General features: G+C 48.2%; 1 protein-coding gene across 4 annotated transcripts in view; it reads left to right on the top strand.

Moving 5' to 3' along the window:
• Window positions 1–21,969, top strand: part of MAP3K3 (mitogen-activated protein kinase kinase kinase 3) — a 79,627-nt gene extending 57,658 nt beyond the window's left edge. For 2 of the 4 annotated variants that reach the window (XM_008271692.5, XM_008271690.5), the window contains 10 exons: window positions 7,635–7,768; window positions 12,284–12,357; window positions 14,820–14,887; window positions 15,072–15,164; window positions 15,800–15,991; window positions 16,521–16,669; window positions 17,193–17,324; window positions 17,717–17,846; window positions 18,178–18,355; window positions 19,290–21,969. In XM_008271692.5, coding sequence (XP_008269914.2) covers window positions 7,635–7,768; window positions 12,284–12,357; window positions 14,820–14,887; window positions 15,072–15,164; window positions 15,800–15,991; window positions 16,521–16,669; window positions 17,193–17,324; window positions 17,717–17,846; window positions 18,178–18,355; window positions 19,290–19,518 — 1,379 coding nt within the window. In that variant the 3' untranslated portion in view covers window positions 19,519–21,969. The remainder of the gene's footprint in view (window positions 1–7,634; window positions 7,769–12,283; window positions 12,358–14,819; window positions 14,888–15,071; window positions 15,165–15,799; window positions 15,992–16,520; window positions 16,670–17,192; window positions 17,325–17,716; window positions 17,847–18,177; window positions 18,356–19,289) is intronic. The other 2 variants (XM_008271693.5, XM_008271691.5) reach the window with 1 other exon arrangement.
• Window positions 21,970–22,585: the final 616 nt, after the last annotated feature.

The raw sequence follows: 22,585 nt of genomic DNA, 5'->3' as shown, positions 1-22,585 counted from the left end.
CCAGGGCAGGATTGAAAGTGTAGAAACCAAGACTGCAGAGTTGGTGGCCAAACAAGATGGTCTGCTTTCCTTCACTTCAAAAGGGTTTCTCCTGCTCACTATAAATTCTTCTATGACACGAGAAACTGTTTAGTAGTGTTAGCAACTTCAAAATAAAATGGAAATTTTGAAAATTGAAACATATTGGGAATGTTTTTATGATCTTACGTAATGAAAATGTTGAGAAGCACTGCTCTGCACAACCTGGTCTAGTGTGAACATATTGGGAAATACTGATTAAAATATTCTATTAAGGAAAAAAAGATTTGAGTTTTCTCCCCCATCTCATCTGTCCACCAGAAGAGAAAAGGGTTTGGAAAATAGTTGATGGTCCAAAAAAAGCTATCTCTTGTACTTACAATGACCTGCACGTTAACACTGACTCAAAGCCCTAGAACTCCCTGTGGAGACAGCTTCCTGACTGCATCAGCTTCCTGATAAGGGTTCTCCTATGAAATGGACCAGAATCTGAGAGCCTGTCTTTCAGCTTTGAGTCAGTGGAGAGCAAACGAACCAACTGTAGCCTAAAGTGAGTTTTTCTTGGACTACTCTGGGAAAAGGAGGCCAGCAGAGAGCTGGCATGCCCTGGGAGGAGTGCAGATGACTGGCAGCCCAGTTGGGCTCCTCCAATGCTGTGGGTCACTTTGAACCAAGGACCACAAAGCATTGCTGTGTTTCAGTGGGTGCTGAGATGGACTCCTTAGCATAAATAGCCCAGTAAGGCTAGAGTTGCAAATCAGACTAGAATGCCAGGAAGGGTGTCCCGGGAACCTTCCCCTGCTGCCTGTGCCTGCCTCCTGAGTCCTATGGAGTGAGCTGTTTTGCATGGGACTGTGCTTTGTACTGTCTGGCTCACTGCTGGTAAATATGTGACCATCAGCAAATCTGGTGGTCCGCTGTCCTGTCCAGTTCAGCTCCTTGTCGCTCTCGTTCTTGACTGCTGTTGTATGTCTCATTGGTTTCCAATTCCTAAGATGAAGATAAAAACAAAACTGAAAATACCCTGGAGTAGTTCTGCCAACTCCTGGTTTTTCCATTCGTTTCCTCTGATAGCCATTGGTTTAGGGAGACTTCCCTTTCCTGCTCCAGGCTGTGGGCCTGTGCACAATAGCCCTTGGCATGTTGCCCATCAGATAATAATGCTGACTCTCTGTAGGCCACAGTGTGGATTGGAAAAAGTGAAAGTCTCTGGCTGGAAATAAAAGCTCAGAAAACCTTTGCTGTTTTCCCCTAGGCCCTCCTGAGTTTGTAGTGCTGGCCTTCTGTGAGCTACTCCCATTTCACCTGCAAAACCAGATAGTTCAGTGAAGCCGGTAAAAGAGAGCATAGGTATCCCCAGGGAGGTCTCAGCCCAGTCACTTAAGAGCAGTGCCATCCTGTCTGGGAATAGTGTGGACCAAAGTCAGATTTCAACAATAAATAAGAGTTTCTCTTTCTCTCTAACCCTTTATAGATGACATTTTCTATTTGTTCTAGGTAAAATAAGTAATACCTTTTCACTCTATATGTGTGTGTATGTATATGTATATATATATATGCACATATACAATAATAAAGGATTTATTTTATTTATTTAAAAAGCAGAGTTAGAAAGAGAGAGAGAGATTCCATCAGCTGGTTCATTCCCCAAATGACCACAATGGCCAGGGCTGGGCCAGACCAAAGCCAGGAGCCAGGAGCATCTTCCAGGTCTCTCGTGGGTGCGGGGGCCCAAGCACTTGTGCTTCCCTCCATTGCTTTCCTAGACACATTAGAAGGGAGCTGAATCAGAAGTGGAGCAGCCAGGACCCAAACTGATGCCCACATGGGATATCAGTGCTCAGGCAGCAACTTAACCCTATATGCCACAATGCTGCCTGGACTCCATATATATATTGGTCAGGGTTCAGTTGCACAGAAGAGAACCCACTCTATCTACACTCAGGAAGAAGAGATTTAGTGCACATTCTAGTTTATGGAATCACTGGAAGATCAAGAATAGCAGGCTCTAGGTTAAGATTACGACATCCTGTAGAGCTCTTGCTCCTTATACTTGTATTGATCAGGAAACCACCGATTTAGAAGCCCAGTGCCTTGCATCTGTGCTCCACACTAATTATATGGGGTGTCCATGCCTGTCTCTTAACATCGGCAAAGCTGAAGGCCAGGTGTGGAACCTCTGCTAATGCTGTGGCAGAAAACCAAAGGTTTCAGTGAGTGTACCCAGAAACCATGGACGGAGCTGTGGAAAGAAGTAGGTAAGGCTGGGACAAGTATTTGGCATTGCAGTTTAGGTACCAGTTGGGATGCCTGCAGTGCCTGAGTTTGAGTCTCAGCTCCACTCCTGATTCCAGATTCCTGTTAATTTGCACCCTGGGAGCCAACAGGTGATGGCTCAAGTCCTTGGGTCCTTAGCCCCTGGGGAGACCCAGATGGAGTTGCAGGCTCCTGGCTTTGCTCTGGCCCAGCCCCAGCTGTTACAGGCATTTAGGGAGTGAACCAGCGGGTGAAAGACCTCTCTCTCTTTCTCTGCCTCTACCTCTCTGTAACTCTGCCTTTCAAATAAATAAATCTTTAAAAAAAAAAAATCTGGAATTGGAAATGGAGCCAAGATTCAAACTTTATGCACTCCTGTATGGGATGTGGGCATCCCAAGTGGTGTCTTGACCTCTGTACCAAATGCCTACTCCATCACAGTACCAAATTTGAACTGCATGGAACGTGGCACTGTGTTTCCCTTGTGCTGTCAGGAAATCCCCACATTAGCTTCCATCCTGCACCTGAAAGAAAGACTGTCACATTTGTCCATGGATTAGATACTCATCCTTGCTCAGTTGGTAAATGGACAGCATATGGCCTCACTAGTACAGGGAAAAGTTTTGGTCTCAAAATTGCCTTGACTGAACATCACCGAAAGTTACAAAGCCTGTTTTAAAGCAACAACCCCATTGTTAAATCACTTTCTGGTTTTGAACCTCAGGTTTCCTTCTGCACAAGTGGATGATAGTAGTGCCCTTCCTATCAGGTGTATGCAGTAAGGGTTCAATGAAAAGTAAACAGAATGAGGGAGAGGGAGAGAAAGAAGAGAGAAGGAAAGGAGGGAGGGAAGGTGATGAAGGAAGGAAGGAAAATTACCCTGCTGATTTCATTACTGTGTTAGTTCACGACATAGTATCCCTAAATTTACCCGCAGAACAACTTAAGTTTCTGCCAGGAATTAAAACACATTGGACAGGGGCTGATATTGTGATGTGGTGGGATTGACTGTCACCTGTGACACTGACATCCCATGTGAGCATGGGTTTGAGACCCTTCTGCTTTACTTCTGATCCAACTCCCTGCTAATGTGCCTGGGAAAGGAGCAGATGGTCCGAGTCCTTGGGCCCCAACACCCACATGGCAGACCCAGATGAAGTTCCAGGCTCCTGACTTCAGTTTGGGAAGTGAACCAGCAGTTGGAAGTCCTCTCTCTGCCTGTCTGTAACTCTGCCTTTCAAATAAATAAATAAATCTTTAAAAAAAAAAAAAAAAAGCATAGCTCAGGTACTTCTTTATCTTAGAATTGGTAGCCTCTATACTGTGAGACATTGAAACAGGAAATCCAGCAGAATTGTGCCTGTTTTCAGAGCAATTTTATTTTTGGTGTAGTCAGGTGAAGCCAGATTAATGAAGGTCCCATGTTAGCCTTCCTACCTAAGACATATCCTTGGAGGGAGGCTGGGTTGATGCTTCCAAGAAGAGATTATAAGTGTTCTTCATGGTGAATTCATCAAATCTCCTGTGCAATCAGAGGGGCCATATGTTCTGAACATGTGGAAAAATGAAAGGGTTTATTGAAGGACATTGAAAATAAAAATGATCTTTCAAAGAGCAACCCTCCCCACCATTCTTTTTGTCCACTGGGTGTTTTTCTAACTTCTGAGGATCCTTGGAATTATGGGAATAAGTTTTTTTGAGCCCTGGCAATTTTGTTAGGCCCTCCCTCTCTTGCAGGATGTTCACAGAGCCTTGACTCTGCCCTTTAGCAGTCTCTGCAGTAGATGCCTGGTCCCTGGTATGCCACCTGTACCTCCAGAACACAGGCTGAGTGCTCCTGGCTCTACTTTTGAACAAGAGAAAATCTGTATAAAACTGAAATGGTGTGTATTCCAAAATTTCCCTCTAAAACTGGTCTAGATCATAGTTCCATCAAAAAAGGAGGGAGCTGGCTATTAGTTGTTCCCATCTACCATGGTAGAATGAGTCAGGTTCTTCCCCAGATCATTGGCAACCAAACTTCTCTTCTCTTTCTTCCTTAGCCATTCCCATAGAACAACTGCAGTTCTATTTCAGGAATCTTAATGCTTCAGCCCCTAAACTGGACTGCAGAAACCAAACTAGACTGCAGCCTGCTTTGTTGAAGGACAACACTTCTGCTCTTCTGGTATCTGGGAATTGCTGGGTCAGGAGGCAGAGTTGGGGGAGTGTTAGGGGAGGGGAAGGCTCTTAGGACTCTGGCTTATTACATGACAGTATAAATTTGTTCCTTTTAGAATGGGAAAAGGGCTCAAGATAACAGCCCTATATTTAAGGTTTTTTTTTTTTAAGATTTTATTTATTTAGTTAGTTGAGAGATGGAGTTTTAGAAAGTGAAAGGGAGAGACAGAGAGAGAGGTCTTCCTTCCGCTGGTTCACTCCCCAGATGACTGCAACGGCTGGAGCTGCGCTGATCCAAAGCCAGGATCCAGGAGCTTCTTGGGTGCTGGTTCAAGTCCTGGCTGTTCCACTTCTGATCCAGCTCTCTGTTGTGGCCTGGGAAAGCAGTAGAAGATGACCCAAGTCCTTGGGCCCCTGTACCTGTGTGGGAAGACCCAGAGGAAATTCCTGGCCCCTGGCTTTGGATCGTCCCAGCTCCAGCCATTGTGGCCAATTGGAGAGTGAACCAGTGGAATGGAAGACCTGTCCCTCTGTCTCTGTCTCTGTCTCTCTGTCTCTTCTTCTCTCTCTGTGTAACTCTGATTTTCAAATAAATCTTTAAAAAGAAAGGTGTGGTAATAAGTCAATGAACGAGATGTTGGTGTTTAAAAAAATAAAGCTTTGTGCAGACTGGATTTTCTCATTTGTCCAGGGAGCCCAGGAAGAAAAGGAGACACAAACTTCTGGCCTCACTTTTGTGTCCTTCTCTAATCATGGAAAGCAATGGAATCAGTCAGAAAAAGGTCTGGTTGCAGTGGGAATTTGGCCTAGTGATTAAGATGATGGTCAAGATGCCCTTTTTCTTTCTTTCTTTCTTTTTTTTTTAAAGGAAAAGGCTCTGGACTAGGAATTAAAGAGACCTAATTTCCCAGACATAAAAACATTGCGTAATAATTAAAAAATTTTTTTGTTTATTTTACTTATTTGGGAGGCAGAAAAACAGAGAAGTAAATCTCCCAACTGCTGTTTCACTTCCCAAATGTCCTCAAGAGCTGGGGCTGAGTGAGGCCGAAATCAGGAGCCAGGAACTCAGTTCAGGTCTTCCATGTGTGTGTCAGGGAACCATGTACTTGAGCCATCACCTGCTGTTCTGGGTGAGCAGGAAGCTGGAAGATGGAACAGAGCCAAGACTCAAATTCAAGCACTCCTGTGTGGGCTGCAAGTGTCCTGAGTGATGTCTTAGCTGGTAAACCCAACATCCACCCCTGCTTAATGATTTATAAAGTATCTCTGTGTACCTGTGCCATTCAGTGACTAGTTCATTAGAGGGGTAAACATTCCATCTAAAACAATGGAAGTACATATAAATTGGCTTTATTTTCTCCTTCCTGTAAAATATAGTTTCTGTTTCATAAAACTGCTCTTTTTGTTTTTGTTTTGAGAAATGTAAATCTTGGGTCTCCCTTTCCTCCTTCTTTTCAGGTAAAACAAATGCTTACCTCTCAGGATTGTTGAAAGGATTACCTGAATTACCGCATGTAAAGATATCTTGCAGAATGCCAGCCACTTAATAGATATTCAAAAAATGTTTGAAAACCTCTGTTACAGGGATGTTGAAAATGAGATAATTACTGTGACTATCCAATAAAAGTAAAGCACTACATAAATTCAAGATAATCATATTACTTGAAGTAGCCAGGAATTGTGGGGATGAGTAGGAATGGAGGAGGCAGCTTCTTGTTGCTGGCCAGACTGTCAGTGAGGGTCTTCTTAGCTGATACAGGTAAAGAATAAGTAAAGGAGGCCCTGGCTGAAAGAATGGGGTGGCAGAGAGAAATAAACAGATGCCCAGGTATGTCTAGTGATATTTCCTTGGACCTCAAAATGCTGGAAAGACTCAAAGTTTAAGAGGACTAGGCCTAAGTATAGCAGTCCTCCCTTACCCTCAGTTTTACCTTCAGCAGTTTCAGTTACCCATGGTCAACTGTGGTCCAAGAAATATGAAGTGGAGAATTTCAGAAGCAAGCTGTTCTTAAATTTTAAATTGTATGCCATTCTGAGCAGTGTGATCAAGTTTCTTTTTTTTTTTTTTTGGACAGGCAGAGTGGACAGTGAGAGAGAGAGACAGAGAGAAAGTCTTCCTTTGCTGTTGGTTCGCCCTCCAATGGCCGCCGCGGCCAGCGCGCTGCGGCCAGCACACCGCGCTGATCCGATGGCAGGAGCCAGGTGCTTCTCCTGGTCTCCCATGGGGTGCAGGGCCCAAGCACCTGGGCCATCCTCCACTGCACTCCCGGGCCACAGCAGAGAGATGGCCTGGAAGAGGGGCAACCGGGACAGAATCCGGCACCCCGACCGGGACTAGAACCTGGTGTGCCGGCGCCGCAAGGCGGAGGATTAGCCTAGTGAGCCGCGGTGCCGGCCAGTGTGATAAAGTTTCATTCTGTCCTGCTTGGGATATGAACCATCTGTGTGTCCAGCATATCCATACTGTATATGCTACCTGCCCATTTGTCATGTAGTCATCCTGATAGTCAGGTTGACTATTGCAGTATTACAATATTTATATTCAAGTAACCCTTATTTACTTGAAAATGGCCATAAAGCTTAAGAGTAGTATGCTGGCAATTTGTTTTCAGTATATTGTTCTAATTGTTCTGTCATTAGTTGTGCTCTTACTGTGCTTAATTTATAAATTAATCTTTTATCATAGGTATGAATGTCTAAGAAATAACATAATCTAGTTAAAGTTTGGTACTAAATATGGTTTCAGGCATCCACTGGGGGTCTTGGAATGTATCTCCCTGGATAAGGCAGAGCACTGCTGTATTGATCTTTTTTCCTAGCTTTTTGCTGGGATGAGAGGAAATGGTGACAGTGCTCTAGAGGAAGACAGAGCAGTGACACTATGGAGGAATAATTACGTGCAGGGATTTTAAGAAAAAAAGCTGGTCTGATTGCCAGCTTAACTGGGTTTTGTGGGGTTTATTCTGCTCATGTTTGGTGCCGAGCTTCTTGATCATCAGTGTTCCACACCCTGTCCATCTCTGGAGGAGGTTGCTTCCTATTATGAAGAGACTGGAGCATGCTGGGTTTTGGTGCCTGACTCATCTGAATCACATCCCTGATCTCTAGGGCTTGTTGTCTGAGCGAGCCCTGCACCTGCTGCTCTTAAACCACATGTCCTAGGCTCTGTTGTCAAAAGCTTTATTTCTTTGCTGTAGGCTCCCAGAACCCTGGCCGAAGCTCGCCTCCCCCTGGCTATGTGCCTGAGCGGCAGCAGCACATTGCCCGACAGGGGTCCTACACCAGCATCAACAGTGAGGGGGAGTTCATCCCAGAGACCAGCGAACAGTGCGTGAGTATGGGGGCTGGGGAGTGCCCATGGCTTACATCACACCAGGGTTATAATGGAGTTCTCAGCGGCACAGTTCAGACCTGAAAGACTTGAATCCTTTTATAAACCAGGCCTACCCAAACATAGATTATTCCTTTCTAGGAGCCAAGTATCAGTTTCTGCCAAAGACAGTATCTTAAATACCTCCTTGGTGTTAGGTGAGCACTGGACAGTATCTCTCTTCTGTGGTCTTCTCACTAGCCCCTTGCAGAAGACCACTCTGCAGTTGTATGCTTCTTTGTGATTGCTTATCTTCATTTCAGCTGAGCTTCAACATAAGCCCAATCATAAATTGACAGCTTGTGTTTTTCATTGCCTATATTTTAGTTTTGCAGTTTCTTAATGAAAGGTATGGAGTAAACTGTATACAAATTACACTGTAGGATTGGTTAGGGTGACCTTTTAAGTTGGTAGCAGCTGTATTAGTGATCTGTTACTACATAAAAAACTACCAAAAGTTTGAAGCCTTAATATGACATACTTTTATTTTTTTACATTCTTCGTGGAACACAAGTCTAGGCACATCTTATCTAGGTCACACAAAGCTACATTCCTTTCTTGAGCTTGGGATTCTCTTCCAAGCTCGTATGTTTGTTGGCAGAATTCAGTACCTAGTGGGTGGGTGTTGTGGCCTTATGGACTAAGATGCCACTGAGATTCCCCCAACCTAAATTGGAATGCTGGTTTGAGTCACAACTACTCCACTTCTAATCTAGTTCCCTGTTAATGTGCCTCAGAAGCAGCAAATGATGGCTCAAGTACTTGAGTCCCTGCCACCCATGTGGCAGACCTGAATAGAGCCCCTGGCTTCAGCCTGGCCCAGCCCCAGCTATAGAGGGCACTTGGGGAGTGAACCATTGGATGGAAGATCTCTCTCTCTCTCTGTCTCTCTCCCTCTGTGTCATTTGCCTTTCAAATAAGTAAATAAACAAATAAATAAATCTTTTTTAAAAGAAGAGAGAAACTAGAATTAAAAAAAAAAAAAGAATTCAGTCCTAGTGGTTGGACTGTGGTCCCTGTCACCCAGAAGCTGCTCCCAAGTTCCGAGAGACTACGAGCAGTTCCTGCCCTGTGACTATCTCAACATGACAGCTTCTGCAAGGCCAGCAGAAGCTCCAGTTGCTCCATTGTGCAACGATGGGATCTTACATAACATAACATAATCACGAGAATGAATATCTTACCCTCTTTGCTATAGCCTAATGGCTAGAAACAAGTCATAGGTTCTGTTTACACTCAGGGAAAGGTAGGCTCATTGAGGTATCATTTTAGGATGTGTTTGCCACAATGGCTCACTCATTTTATTTATTTATTTTGAAGATTTATTTATTTATTTGAAAGTTAGATTTACAGAGAGAGAGAGAGAATCAGAGAAAGTGATCTTCCATCTGCTGGTTCACTTCCCAAATGGCCACAACAGTTGGAGCTGGACCAATCTGAAGCCAGGAGCCAGGAGCTCCTTCCAGGAGCTCCCACATGGTTGCAGGGTCCCAAGGACTTGGGCCATCTTCTGCTGCTTTCCCAGCTGCATCATTAGGGAGCTGGGTTGGAAGTGGAGCAGCCAGGACATCCAATATGGGGTGCTGGCACTACAGGCAGCAGCTTAACCCACTACGCCACAGCACCAACCTGGCTTACTCATTTTAATGGCTAGCTTTTTAATCAGTGGCTTATTGAATTGGCAGTTTGGCTTAATGAACTCAGCAATGGTGAGATCTCTGGCTTTATTTTAGTCTTCTCAGTGAGTTTGCTTTGATTGCAAAAATAAAGGTCTACTCATAAATTTCCGGGATTTGGTCTGAAAAGAGGAAGTTTCTTAAGGGTAGAATGTTGGACAGAAGAGCCGTGGGAGGTTTACAGAAAACCGATTTTTTTTCTATCTTCTCTTTCATTATTGCAACTATATAGCCATTAAGAGGCCCTTCCCACCCTTCTCCCTCTGCACTGCTGCTTTCCAGTTGACTTCAGATTGGAGCAGTGACCTGGAGTGTCTGTTGGCTGCAGGCTCCCTTCCTGACGTTTTACCGCCTATCCTTTGTTTCCCCATGTGCAGCACTGCTGGACACAAGCTGCTGATGTGAAGTCCCAGAGATTGCAAATGAGCTTCATTGCTGTTGGTCTTTATATCCATCCTCATGGTGAATAAGAATAAATAAGAATCTTAATTGATTCTTTCCCATGTTGGTTTTATCCACTTTCAGCAGGATTTGCAATTTACTTTACAACTAATTTGCCCTAATTGGCACATTTTAAAAACTCATCTATGGGCTGGCGCCGTGGCTCACTAGGCTAATCCTCCGCCTGTGGCGCCAGCACCCTAGGTTCTAGACCCAGTTGGGGCGCCGGATTCTGTCCCGGCTGCTCCTCTTCCAGACCAGCTCTCTGCTGTGGCCCGGGAAGGCAGTGGAGGATGGCCCAAGTGCTTGGGCCCTGCACCCGCATGGGAGGCCAGGAGGAAGCACCTGGCTCCTGTCTTCGGATCGGTGCAGCGCGCCGGCAGCAGCACGCCGGCTGTGGAGGCCATTTGGGGGGTGAACCAGCGGAAAGGGAGGACCTTTCTCTCTGCCTCTCTCTCTCTCACTGTCTAACTCTGCCTGTCAAAAAAAGAAAAAAACTCATCTATGATCTAAAAGATTTGAAATTATGGGTAAGGATGGACCCTAGTATTAAATGAGAAAATGTATTTTCTCATGGTCCTATGCCCTGGCTCCTTTACTTTTTTATTTTCCCTGACTGGCCCTGGAAGGCAAGGGAGGATTTGACTCCTGGTGAAGACAGACTTCTAGAAAGAAGCCAAGGAAGGTAATGGCTGGAGACTGCCATGGTCCTCCCTCTTCAGCTGAAGAGAGTTGCTCCTGGAAACGGGTCCTTCAGACAATTCCACTTATCAGGGAGCCAAACAGCATAGTAAATAGTGAAAGAATATTCCATTGGGACTTTCTTGAAAAGTGAAACTAAGGCAAGTTTATTTTGTTTTTCTTAGGTAATGCTAGTTTTTAGAATGGTCAAAGTATGAATCATGCTAATTTTTTGGCTTAATTTTTCTTACAGAAGTTATGCTAGCGCAATGTAACTTCCTTTACTTCCCCTTTGACTCTTGCAGCACTATCATGAGGAGGGTCATGTTCTACAAAAGCATTCATGGGACGCAGCAGTTTTTCCCAAGGTCTCTCTTGACCCTTTTGTGCCTCCTCCTTCGTCACACCTGCTGTAGTTGGTTGTACTCATCTACTTTCTCTTTTTTGGCCAACTGGTCTAACTTTACCAAATGTACACTTAATTGATTCTTTCCCATGTTGTTTTTATCCACTTTGAGCAGGATTTGCAATTTACTTTACTACTAATTTGCCCTAATTGGCACATTTTTAAAACTCGTCTATGATCTAAAAGATTTGAAATTATGGGTAGGCATGGACCCTAGTATTAAATGAGAAAATGTATTTGAGTTGGAAACTACTTTTGTGAATGTTACTAGTAAATCTTCATAATTTTCATACTTTGCTTCCCTGTGTAACATTTTATCTTTGGGGCTTAAATAATGAATACAATTAGTTCTCTTGGGAAAAATGATTGTGTTTATATTGAAAATGTACAGATTTTTAGTTATTCCTTAAGTAATGTAGTGTAACAACTGTTTCTGTAGCATTTACACTGAATGAGGTATTGTAAATGTCATAGAGAAATGATTGAAAATATACGGGAGGTTGTGAGCAGGTGACATGCAAATACTGTGCCATCTCATGTAAGGGACTTGAGCATGTGTGGTTTCAGTACGGTCACAGGTTCTGACGCCAGTCCTATGTAGATCCTAGGATGATTGTACTCTGAAACGGAAGACTCCGCTGCTACCTGTACAGAAAAAAGGAAGGAGATGACCTTCAGAAAAAGCTATTCTGAAGGTGTTTTATTACTGCATTTGACTAGGGGCAGAGAAAGATTTTAAATTGTATAGATACCTGTTAACTGCGTCAGAATCAGGAACTGGAAAACATTTGTTCTGGTACCAGCTATGCACTAACTAGTTTATGACTTGTCTGAAGTCCTCTAACTTTTCTTGGCCCGCATTGCTCATCTGTGAAATGAGGCAATACTTATCTCTGTAAATTATAAATTGTAAACAAAAGCATCAAGGTCCCACCCAGACTCACTGAAAGCCTCTGCAGGGTAGTGCCATCTCCAGTGCCAAGATCCAGTGCTAATGAGCCAAGAAGATCCCAAAAGAGAGTCAGGGCCTCTGCTTTGCTCTCCTGGCAGAGCTCTTAGGCAATTTTCTCCCTCCTGGGAACTCACCTTTTAAACTACAAGGGAGAGTAGTACTTTACTAACCATTCATTTCCCAATGCATGGGAAGAGAAAGAACACTTTCTTACATTTGACAAAAAGAACCGTTTTCTGAGCATGACAGGGTCATAAAGCCTGGGTCACCTGGCCGGGATTTGGGGTGGGCTGTGGTTTCATTTATAACTTGCCTTACAGATGCTGGATCCCCTGAGCAGTGCTGAAAATTCCTTGTCAGGAAGCTGCCAGTCCTTGGACAGGTCAGCAGACAGGTATGGGACTGGGGGTAGTTTGGGGGTTAATGTGTAGGCATTTGGGGAGCTGATAGATTGAGGACATAGAGTTAGCTAGTGAGTGCTATCTCTGATCTAGATAGGTCTGTAGGTCCAGAGTTTTCATACTGCTAGGAAAACCTCTCCTCCATTTCCCAAATGTCATGTGAACATTATGCTTGCATAATTCAATGGATGTAATAATACCTCATAAAATAGCAGCTCATTTATTACATGTTGGCTTTGTTCTAAACACTTTTCATGTTTTGAATTTCTGCATACTATGTGCTGTTCTACTTTTGGCCTTATTATGATCTGTGCTGAAAAGTGGTGTATTGTTGGATGTTTTGGGGCGGGGGGATACGAATTCTCCTATATAAGTTTACTTTCATTTGTTTCTCCAAGTATTTCTGGTACAATAAGAAACTGGGATATAAAAACCAGAAAACAGGGGCAGGTGTTTGGCCCAGCAGTTAAAGTTGTTGCTTGTGAAAAGCCTGTGTTCCCTATCAGAGTGCCTGGTGTGAGAGTGGCTCCGTTTCCAATACCTGCTTCATGCTTATGTGCACCTGGGAGGCAGCAGGCTCAAGTAGTTGTATCCCTGCCACCCACATGAGAGACCTGGATAGAATTCTAGGCTTCTGACTTCATTCTGACCCAGCCCTGGGAGATGTGAGCAGTTGGGGGATGAACCTGTGGATGGAAGATCTCTCCCTCCCTGTATCTCTTTCTCTCTCTGCCCTTCAAATGAAGTTTTAAAAAAAAAAAAAAGTAGTAGAAGAAGAAGAAAACAAAATATCCAGACTGCCTAGCAGGCCACACTGCCTAGTGTGTGATCCTGTTTTCACACCCTGGGAGGAAACAGGTGCTGTCCTTTACATACCTGGTGGCTCTGCGGAGCTGCCGTACCGGCAGCAAGGTGTGTTTGGAACAGGCCTCAGCCTTACTATGCCCAACAGTATATTTGCTCGCCTCTGGCTGGGCTCAGGGCTGTGGTTAGAGGATAAAGAGCAGGTTTAAGGATTTTTTTATTTCCAAGACTGATCAGTTGTTCATGCAGGCACTGATCTTGTAAACGTTTGTGGTGTCCTTTCTGAAAGATCTGAGCACTGGTAAGCATCGTCTTCCCTCTGGATGTTCAAGGATATGATCATAGCTTGTGGGTTTCCAGTATACAGCTTTATTTCCAGCTTGTTGTCCAACCAGGGGAGCAAGAAGGCACAGGTCAAAGGGCTACAGGTTGCTGCCTGGACAAAGAGTGATTCTGGCTTGAACATCTCCTAAGCTTTGCCGGGGGTAGGGAAGCTACAAAAGGCTAGTAGTTGGGAAGTAGGTAGCAGCCCCCAAGTCACTGCCTTGAGAGTTTCTGTTCTGTGGCCTTCTAAATGGTCTTCACTTTTTTTTTTTTTTTTTTTTTTTTTGAAAGGCAGAGTTACAGAGAGGCAGAGGTACAGAGGTAGAGAGAGGTCTTCCATCCGCTGGGTCACTCCCCAGGTGGCCAAAACGGTCTGAGCTGTGCTGATCCAAAGCCAGGAGCCAGGAACTTCTCAGGGCCCAAAGACTTGGGTCATCTTCTACTGCTTTCCCAGGTCATAGCAGAGAGCTAGATTGGAAGTGGAGCAGCCGGGACTCAAACCAGTGCCCATATGGGATGCTGGCACTGCAGGCGGTGGCTTTACCCACTCTGCCACACGCCAGCCCCTGGCATTTGCTTTTAAAGGAAAGGGCCATGCAAACAGATGCTGGGAAAAACTTAAACTTACCCGCTTCCCTAGTCTCTGGTTTTTCCTTCTTCCCTGTAGTGCTTTGTTTTCTTCTCCTTGGGAATAAACCCATGATCTGGATTTACTTCCTTGAGGCCTGGCCTAACTTGATCTCAGGGTTCTCATCTTCTTTTCATGGGATCTGATAAAGGGCATGGGATCTAGAGCCAGATGGAACTAGAGCCAGTCCCAGCTCCACTAAATATTAGTGGAGTGGCTTCAAGACAGGTACTCGTAACTTTCCAGTTCCTCAGTTTCCCCATTAGTTTGAAAGGAAGGTGCCTTAGGGGCAAGTTTAGAGGCAAGAACACCAGCTTTGGAATCACTACCTGGTTTGGATTTGAAGGCTGCCCTGTTGCTTATGAGCTGTGTCCTCTCTGGCACGTAAACAGACCTATGTAAACAGACCTATTAATGGAGATAACATAGCCGCTGCTCAGTGATCGGCACCTGTTATTTTATTTTTATCCGTAAGATTTTCCCACCTCAGAGGGTTGTAAGAATTTAGTGAGGAAAAGTGCACTTTGTAAAATAAGAAAACAGCAATCTGTAACTATAATGTTGCTGGTTTTGTTACTACCCAGGCCAACGATTCTCTCACAGCTCTTCCTGTTTCAGAGGTGGGAAGGTGGAGAAAGCGGGAAGCTGGGCTCTTTCTGTGCTCAAGGCTATTTTGTGATTTCTTTTTGTTTTCTCTAGCCCATCCTTCCGGAAATCGCGAATGTCCCGAGCCCAGAGCTTCCCAGACAACAGACAGGAGTACTCTGGTGAGTTGCACAGAGCCCGAGTGGGCACTGCAGGATGTCTGAGTAGGCCTGCAGACAGTATCTGAGTTGGGGAGCCAGAACTGGGTGATTTTCTTCTGGGCTGCTGCTCTGAGGTGACCTCAGGGCTGAACAGCTCACTCCTGTCGACCTACCCAGCGGCCAGTGACATTCCTGTCTTACTCAGATCGGGAAACACAGCTCTGTGACAAAGGGGTCAAAGGCGGAACCTACCCCCGGCGCTACCACGTGTCAGTGCACCACAAGGACTACAATGATGGTGAGTGTACCTCCGTGCTGCCCCCTGCTGGCTTCAGAAAGAAGGTGCTTAAAGCCCTGCAATGGAAGACCCACCTTGTCAGGGAGGTGGGGACAGACACTTCAGACCCTGGGTTTTCCTTTTTTCCTGAGGAATTGTGCTTCAGGCTTGAGGCACCTGAGAGAAAAGACACACACACAGATGGGGGGGAAGCATTTGTAGACCAAGATGTTGCCACTGATGATTCTGTCCTTTGTATCTGTGGCATATTCCAAGGACCTCTTCTGCCTACAGCAGCAGCAAATGGACTGGAGCTGTCACAGAGGGGTTAGGAGTAGGGTGCCAAGGAAAAAGAGATGACCGTGGATTGCCTTTAAGACTAATCGTGCTTAAGGGCCCTAACCCTAACCCTAACCCTAACCCTGTGCCTTCCCTGTGGCCAGGGCTACCAAAACCAGGTTACTCCTATTTTTACTTTTGTCCTGATTTTTGGGCTGCTTGGAACAGCAGCCTTTCTGGTATGGGTCAGGCAGGAGGACAGACAGGATGGGCTGGGGCCAGTGTTATCTGTCACTTCTAACTAGGACCTGGTTTGCACGACAAGCCATGTGGCGAAGGGTCTAACTTGCTCTTCTCTGGCCCCTACACCTTTTCAGGCAGAAGAACATTTCCCCGAATACGGCGTCATCAAGGCAACCTGTTCACCCTGGTGCCCTCCAGCCGCTCCCTGAGCACAAATGGAGAGAACATGGGTCTGGCTGTGCAATACTTGGACTCTCGTGGGCGCCTGCGGAGTGCAGACAGTGAGAATGCCCTCTCTGTGCAAGAGAGGAATGTGCCAACCAAATGTGAGTCTCCCTTGCTAGGAAGAGACCACCTAAGGGGTGCTCAGATGAGCTACAGGTGTGGGAGGACAGCCACGCCCGGGGCTCTTCAGCACACAAGTCAGCTCCTGTGGCCCATCATGGCCCTGTGGAAGAGCCTTGGAGGGGCAGCACACCCCCAGGACCTCAGACCCGAGTCTCCTGTGGCATGACAAGCTACCTCTCTAGTCTTTAGTTGTTTTCTTTGTTTTTCAATGTTTGAACAGAAGAGCATACCTTTAATCCCTGCCATATTGAGATATTCAGGTGCTTTGGAAGTAAAGGCATTTGGTCAATGCAGAACATTAAACCATATAGGCCAGCCCTCTGCTTCTTGGGACCCTGACTTAAGGTCCAGTTGGAACACTGGGTCTATTCCAGATGGGGCTGGAGATGCTGGAAGATGTGTTAGCACTGAGTGTGAGGGGGAGCCTGAGCCAGTGATCCGTTGTAGGGTAAGGATTCCATAATGAACACACATGAAGCAATGCTCTTTTCCTCCTCTCCCCTGTAGCTCCTAGTGCCCCGATCAACTGGCGCCGAGGGAAGCTCCTAGGCCAGGGTGCCTTTGGCAGGGTCTATTTGTGCTATGATGTGGACACGGGACGTGAACTTGCTTCCAAGCAGGTCCAGTTTGATCCAGACAGTCCTGAGACAAGCAAGGTACTGCCTTCCCCACAGTCCGACTTGCAGTTCCCTTCTTTGAACAAAGATTCCTTGGTTATTATTGTACAGAATAATTGCTTGAGGGAGGGATTGGGTGTGAGGAACTAAGTCCATGCCAAATCCCAGGTCACCAAACTGCAAAGGGATGACCAAGGTCACTTTCTCCAATAGATACCACTCCCCTGCCCTTGATCCAGGAGAGCGCCGTGGGGTTCACTCACTTGGTCCAGCTCTGAAAGAGGAATCATGGAGCCGACAGTGCAATTTGATGGACAAATGCAGCAGATACTTTAGCTAAGCAGCCAGACGTTTTCCCATGTGTCTTTCCCAGCCTGCCTTCTTCCAGATATGGGAGTGCTGCCATCCCTAGGGCTACCCAACTTTGTGACCCAGGGCCAGACAGTCAAGTGTTCCCCTTTTCTCTAGCTAAAGTTCCCAAGGCATTGACCAGGGTAAGGTGAGCTGATGCCTGGTAGGCAGAACTGGTCCCTGAAGCTCAGGTGACCACTGACCCCTCTAGGAGGTGAGTGCTCTGGAATGCGAGATCCAGTTGCTGAAGAACTTGCAGCATGAGCGCATCGTGCAGTACTATGGCTGTCTGCGGGATCGAGCTGAGAAGACCCTGACCATATTCATGGAGTACATGCCAGGGGTATGTGCCCCTCACAGCATGGAGACACACACCCAGAAGGGCCTCACCTGAGCCTGGGGGTGGAGGGTGGAGGGGTCACCTTTGACATGGGTCTGATCCCCTAAGGCACCAGAGGCTCAGGAGGCTAGGTGAAGGCAGGGCTTAGTCTGGAGCGTCCTGCCTCCGGCTGCAGTGACTGTCCAGTAAGCATAGCCTTTACCTGGAGCACAGGCCTCCCTGTTCCTGAATTTGGGTCGTACGTTGCTTGAGGGAAGCGGTCCCCTAGCTCCTGGCGAAGTGCCTGACAGATTGCAAATGGGAACTGGATGAATCACTGCTTTGCTGCTATGCTAGGGGCTGGAAATAACCTTACCCCTTCCCATCCCCATTGCCTCCGACTCTGTGGCTGGTAGGGCTCAGTGAAAGACCAGTTGAAGGCCTATGGAGCCCTGACAGAGAGTGTGACCCGAAAGTACACGCGGCAGATCCTGGAGGGCGTGTCCTACCTGCACAGCAACATGATTGTTCACCGGGACATCAAGGGTGAGCAGGAACCCCCAGGAGCTGGCTTCCAGTCTGTCACCATTCCAAGCTTTCTGTAAAGGGGGACCCCAATGGCTTTCTTGGGGATTTGTGTGGAGATGGTTTGAGCAGGTTGGGGAGATACTGTAAAGTTCTCTGCAAATGTTGGCGGTGGAGATGATCATCTTGTACGGTGGCTCTGAGGCTTCCCTTCACTGGACTGTTTGCTGTGTGTGGTTCCTGCCTGATGCGGTGGCATCCCTGTCCCCCCAGCACGCTCAGGGAGAAGGGAGGGAGGATGGTAGAGTGCACGAGGGTCCCAGGTTGTAGCCTCTGACCTTTCGTGCCTTAGGAGCCAACATCCTCCGAGACTCTGCTGGGAATGTGAAGCTGGGGGACTTTGGGGCCAGCAAACGCCTGCAGACCATCTGCATGTCAGGGACGGGCATGCGCTCTGTCACCGGCACACCCTACTGGATGAGCCCTGAGGTGATCAGCGGCGAGGGCTACGGAAGGAAGGCAGACGTGTGGTGAGCGCGGGGACGGGCTGGGACCCCATCTCCCTGCTTGGGCTGTAGTGACTCTACATTAGGAACGTGGCTTGGGGAATCTGCCGTGTGGCAGGAGGGACTGAGGACCTGCTTCTTACTGGCTGGTGCACCCAGGACCTAGGCTCCATGTGTGCAGGGTGGCAGTGTGTAAGAGTGAGATTCCACTGTGAAGGCCTGGATAAGTCTAAACAACAAAGAACAGACTTCCAGCCCCTCTCCAGATAGCTTGTCCATGCTTGGGAAGGGCCCAGAAGTCATGAGAGCGTCTCTCCTTGGAAGGTTGTGGGGTGGGTCCGACACGTCCACATCCTCATCCCTGGAACCTGTAAATGCCACCCTCCAGGGCCTAAGGGTCTTCGCGGGTGATTAAGTTAGGATTTTGCAGCTGAGAGATTATCCTGGGTTGTTCAGGTGGGCCTGGTGTGATCACAAGGATCTTTGTAAGCATAGGCGGGTCAGAGTGGGTAGTGGGAGATGTGACCACGGAAGCAAGAGGTTGGAGTCATTCAGGGAAGGGACCCTGAGCAACTGCAGGTGGCCTCTAGAAGCTGCAAAAGGCAAGAGAACGGATTGTCCCCTCAGAGCGTCCTGAAGAGCCAGTCCTGCTGCCCCTGGCCTTTAGGAGAATAATTTCACATTGCTGATGTCCAGAGCTATGCTTGGTGGTTCTCTTTTCTTTCCCAGTCTCAGGAGGCGCTGAGGGGGTGGTGATGTGTAGGTTGATGAAGCCCACATGGACAGGGCTGAGGGTGCTTTGAAGCCTCTTCTGGCCTCAGGAGACCCAAGGGGTTTCATCCCTCAGCTCAGCCTGTACCTCAGCGTTTTCTGAGAAAGGCACCTCCTTTCAGCATCTGGCCGGGCAGCTGGGAGTCCACGGCTGGCCCGGGAGTGACCTGGGTTTGTCTCTCTTCAGGAGCCTGGGCTGTACTGTGGTGGAGATGCTGACAGAGAAGCCACCTTGGGCAGAGTATGAAGCTATGGCTGCCATTTTCAAGATTGCCACCCAGCCCACCAATCCTCAGCTGCCCTCCCACATCTCTGAACATGGCCGGGACTTCCTGAGGCGCATTTTTGTGGAGGCTCGTCAGAGACCTTCAGCGGAGGAGCTGCTCACACACCACTTTGCACAGCTCGTGTATTGAGCTCTCAAGGCCGCGCTGCTGCCAGCCGCTCCTGCCGCACAGGCGAGGAGCTGCTGCGGGGCACAGTGGAGCTGCTGCTGCTCCAGGCAAGGCTGTGCACCGTGCGCTGCAGTCCAGCCAGCATCTGCCTGTGCCCCTCTGCCACGGGGCTCAGAGCCAGGGTGGGCGGCTACAGCCTCGAGGACTGGGAGCCCCCAGCCTGGCAGACCCAAGAGTTCCAGAGTCCTAAGCTCAGCGTGGAGGGAAGGGGGCTGGGAACAGTGTGAGGCAGCTGTGTCCTGACTGCAGTGGGCAGGAGCCCAGAGGGTCTGGGGGCAGCAGACTGCAGCTGGTCTGAATAGTGTTACTTTCCTTCAGAGTGTTACTTGTTTCTCCTCCCAATGTCTGGAGACCACCAGAGCACCTCTGGGCTGGATGAGTCCACTGAAGCCTGAGGGAGAGCCCAGCATCCCCCGACCAATGGGAGGCAGAGATTGGGGCTGCCCTCTCCGTTGGAGCTCCCCAGGTCAGCTCTGCCAGTCCTTGGCCTTTACCAAAGATGAATGGAGCAAACATATGCTGCCTTATTCAGGGAAGGAGGTGCCTGTCCTGCCTGACCCCCAAAGCAGGGGCCTGAGACATGGAACTGTCCCCACTGAGGGGGACAACCTGGTTTCGTCAATGCAATTGTCTGTTTTCCAAGTTGGAGTCACTCCTATGCTGTACCCAGTTTCTAAACTGGAGACTGTGTGCTCTCCGGGCTCAGTACCCTGCTGTGGGCGTGGACTTTGGGCTGGACTGGAAAGAGCTGAAGGTAATGGCCTTAGGGTTCCTGGCCTGGCATCTGTCCCCCTACTGAAACAGACAGGAGAGTGACAACACAGTGAGGGCATCTGGTCCAGCTGGCTGCCCTCATCCCAGACTGGGCCATTCAGGAGACAAGGAGTTGTGTCAGGCTGGGTCTCACTCTGTCAGGCCAGGGAAAGCCCACGTACTGCCCTCATGTGTCCAGAACCGCCAGCTCTGTTCTTCCTTAGCCAGCCATGCCCATCCCCGTGAGGTCCCAGTCTCTTTCCCTTCTTGCTCCTCATCTGGGGGAGGAGAGGCGGTGTGGGGGGCGGGAAACAGTATCTCCAAGCAGCTTAGAGTTGGCCATATTTACCTCAGCCTGGGCGCTGGTCCTTTCTTCCGGCCCCTCCCCTCCAAAATGTGCCTATTGCTAGAGCTCCTCCCTCTCAACACCCAGTTTCCTTGGGAGTTGTTATTAAGGAAAGGGAAAAAAAAAAAAAAAAAAAAAAAAGCCAGTGCCAGGGCGGGGTGGGCATCTCCACAGAGCTGGGGACTAGCCCTAGGCAGCTCATTGCCAGCCATGCCCACTTTCCCACAGGCACAGAGCAAGCCAAAGCCTTCGTTGTATGTTGACGATGCACTTTTATGAATGTAGTTTCTATCGCTGTTTTTAGCCTTTTCACATCATGTAATGTGAGGCCTTGTACTTGTTAATTTATATCTCAGATCATATTGATGGTTTTTATATATATCAACTCTAGACTGTTACAGGTGATGGACGCCTCAAGAGAGAAGAGCAGATGAAAGCAGCTGGTTTTGCAGAAGTGTGTGTTGCACGGTGCCATTGGGCCTGGGCCCCCGTTTCCCTCTGTCCCTTTTCCCCCAGGGGTCTCTCAGACCCCATCCACTTTCCACTGCCCCGTGAAGACAGTGAGCATGTGTTCCTGCCTCCACTTTGGCCCTTGCCCAGGGTGGGGACTGGCCCCTCATCTTGACCAAAGCTGCCCTGTGGCAGCTTGGCCTCTCCACAGATCCATCCTGACGGCTGTAGCTCTCTCCCCAGCCTGTATCCCAAACCCAGCCCCTGTTCTCCAGAGGAAGCAGTGTGGTGCTGGCTGACGAGATGAGACGACTCTGCCTGTCCCAGGTTCAGGCTCTCACAGAGCCCCAGCCCAGGGGTCTTACCTCACAGGGAGATGTTTGAAAATGAATTCAAAAACAAGTCCACAAGCCTTGTACTCCAAAACAAAGTAACTCACCCAAACCCAGATTTTTGTGCCAAAAACTGTGGACATGCTGGCTCAGCATCCTCAGGACCAAGATGTTGCTTAATTTTAACTTATTTTTAACTGATCCAGATGAAAAGTTGTGGGGCTCTAGGGCAGCCTGGGCTCTGAGTTCCAAGGGGCGGTTTCCTAGCAGCCCCCTGCCTGCTGTGGGAAGGGGCCATGCTGCCATTTTCTCATCATTCCATGGGGTGTGTCTGCCTTGGCCAACCCTGCACATCATGGCCAGGACCCACCTGCCTGTCCCCGTCCCGCCCAGCTCTGTGTCTGTGTCTGAATTGTGGATCGTGCAGAGGAACCTGCAGCCATAGTTATTTGACTATATCTTGACCGAGGGCTTGCAGTGCAAAGCCAGGCCAGTGTCGCGCATTACTTACAATAAAAGGGATCATTTCTACCAGAGGACTCTTGTCATGCTTTTTAGGGGGCAAGTAGAGAGGCGGATGTGGAAGCCCTCAGAACAGAAATGGAAATGACTGAAGAGGAGGGCTGGGGGGGGGCCTCCCCTCTGGAAGGGCCACTGAGGGTGTTTGCCTCAGAGCTGGCTTACCCAGGTGGCACTGTTGGCCGTCCCGACCTGAACACCATCAGCAGCTGGGTTCCTGGGCCTCTGTGCTGTCGAGGGTCTTAGGCAAGAGAACTCCCTCTGGTCTCATCTCGGCAGGGCAAGGGCCGGGTGCCTCCAGGACCCTCTCTGTCGTCTCCCCCTGCCCCCTCTGCCTGCTCTTCACTCCGCGTGCAGGAAGCTGGGTCTGTCCTGAGGGAGGCTCTGGGACCCAGGGCGCTGTCTGTGTTTGCTGTCAACTTGGCTTCCTCAGGCAGCAGAGCCCGCCTCCTCAGCACACAGGTGGCCCATCTGCCACGGCAGCTTGAGGCCCGGCTCCCTACCTGCTCTTCCCTGCGGTCACTCAAACTCAGGGTGTTGTATGAGGCAGCAGCGCAAGGTCTCAGGGCCTGCCCTCTTGCTATAGCAGCTCTTCTCTCCCAGTGGCAGGCTGGGGAAACCAGGACAA

The sequence above is a fragment of the Oryctolagus cuniculus genome, chromosome 17, assembly GCF_051225735.1.
Source record: "Oryctolagus cuniculus isolate XC-2025 breed Fujian yellow rabbit chromosome 17, ASM5122573v1, whole genome shotgun sequence".
Taxonomy (NCBI): domain Eukaryota; kingdom Metazoa; phylum Chordata; class Mammalia; order Lagomorpha; family Leporidae; genus Oryctolagus; species Oryctolagus cuniculus.
This window is presented reverse-complemented; position numbering and strand designations above follow the sequence as displayed.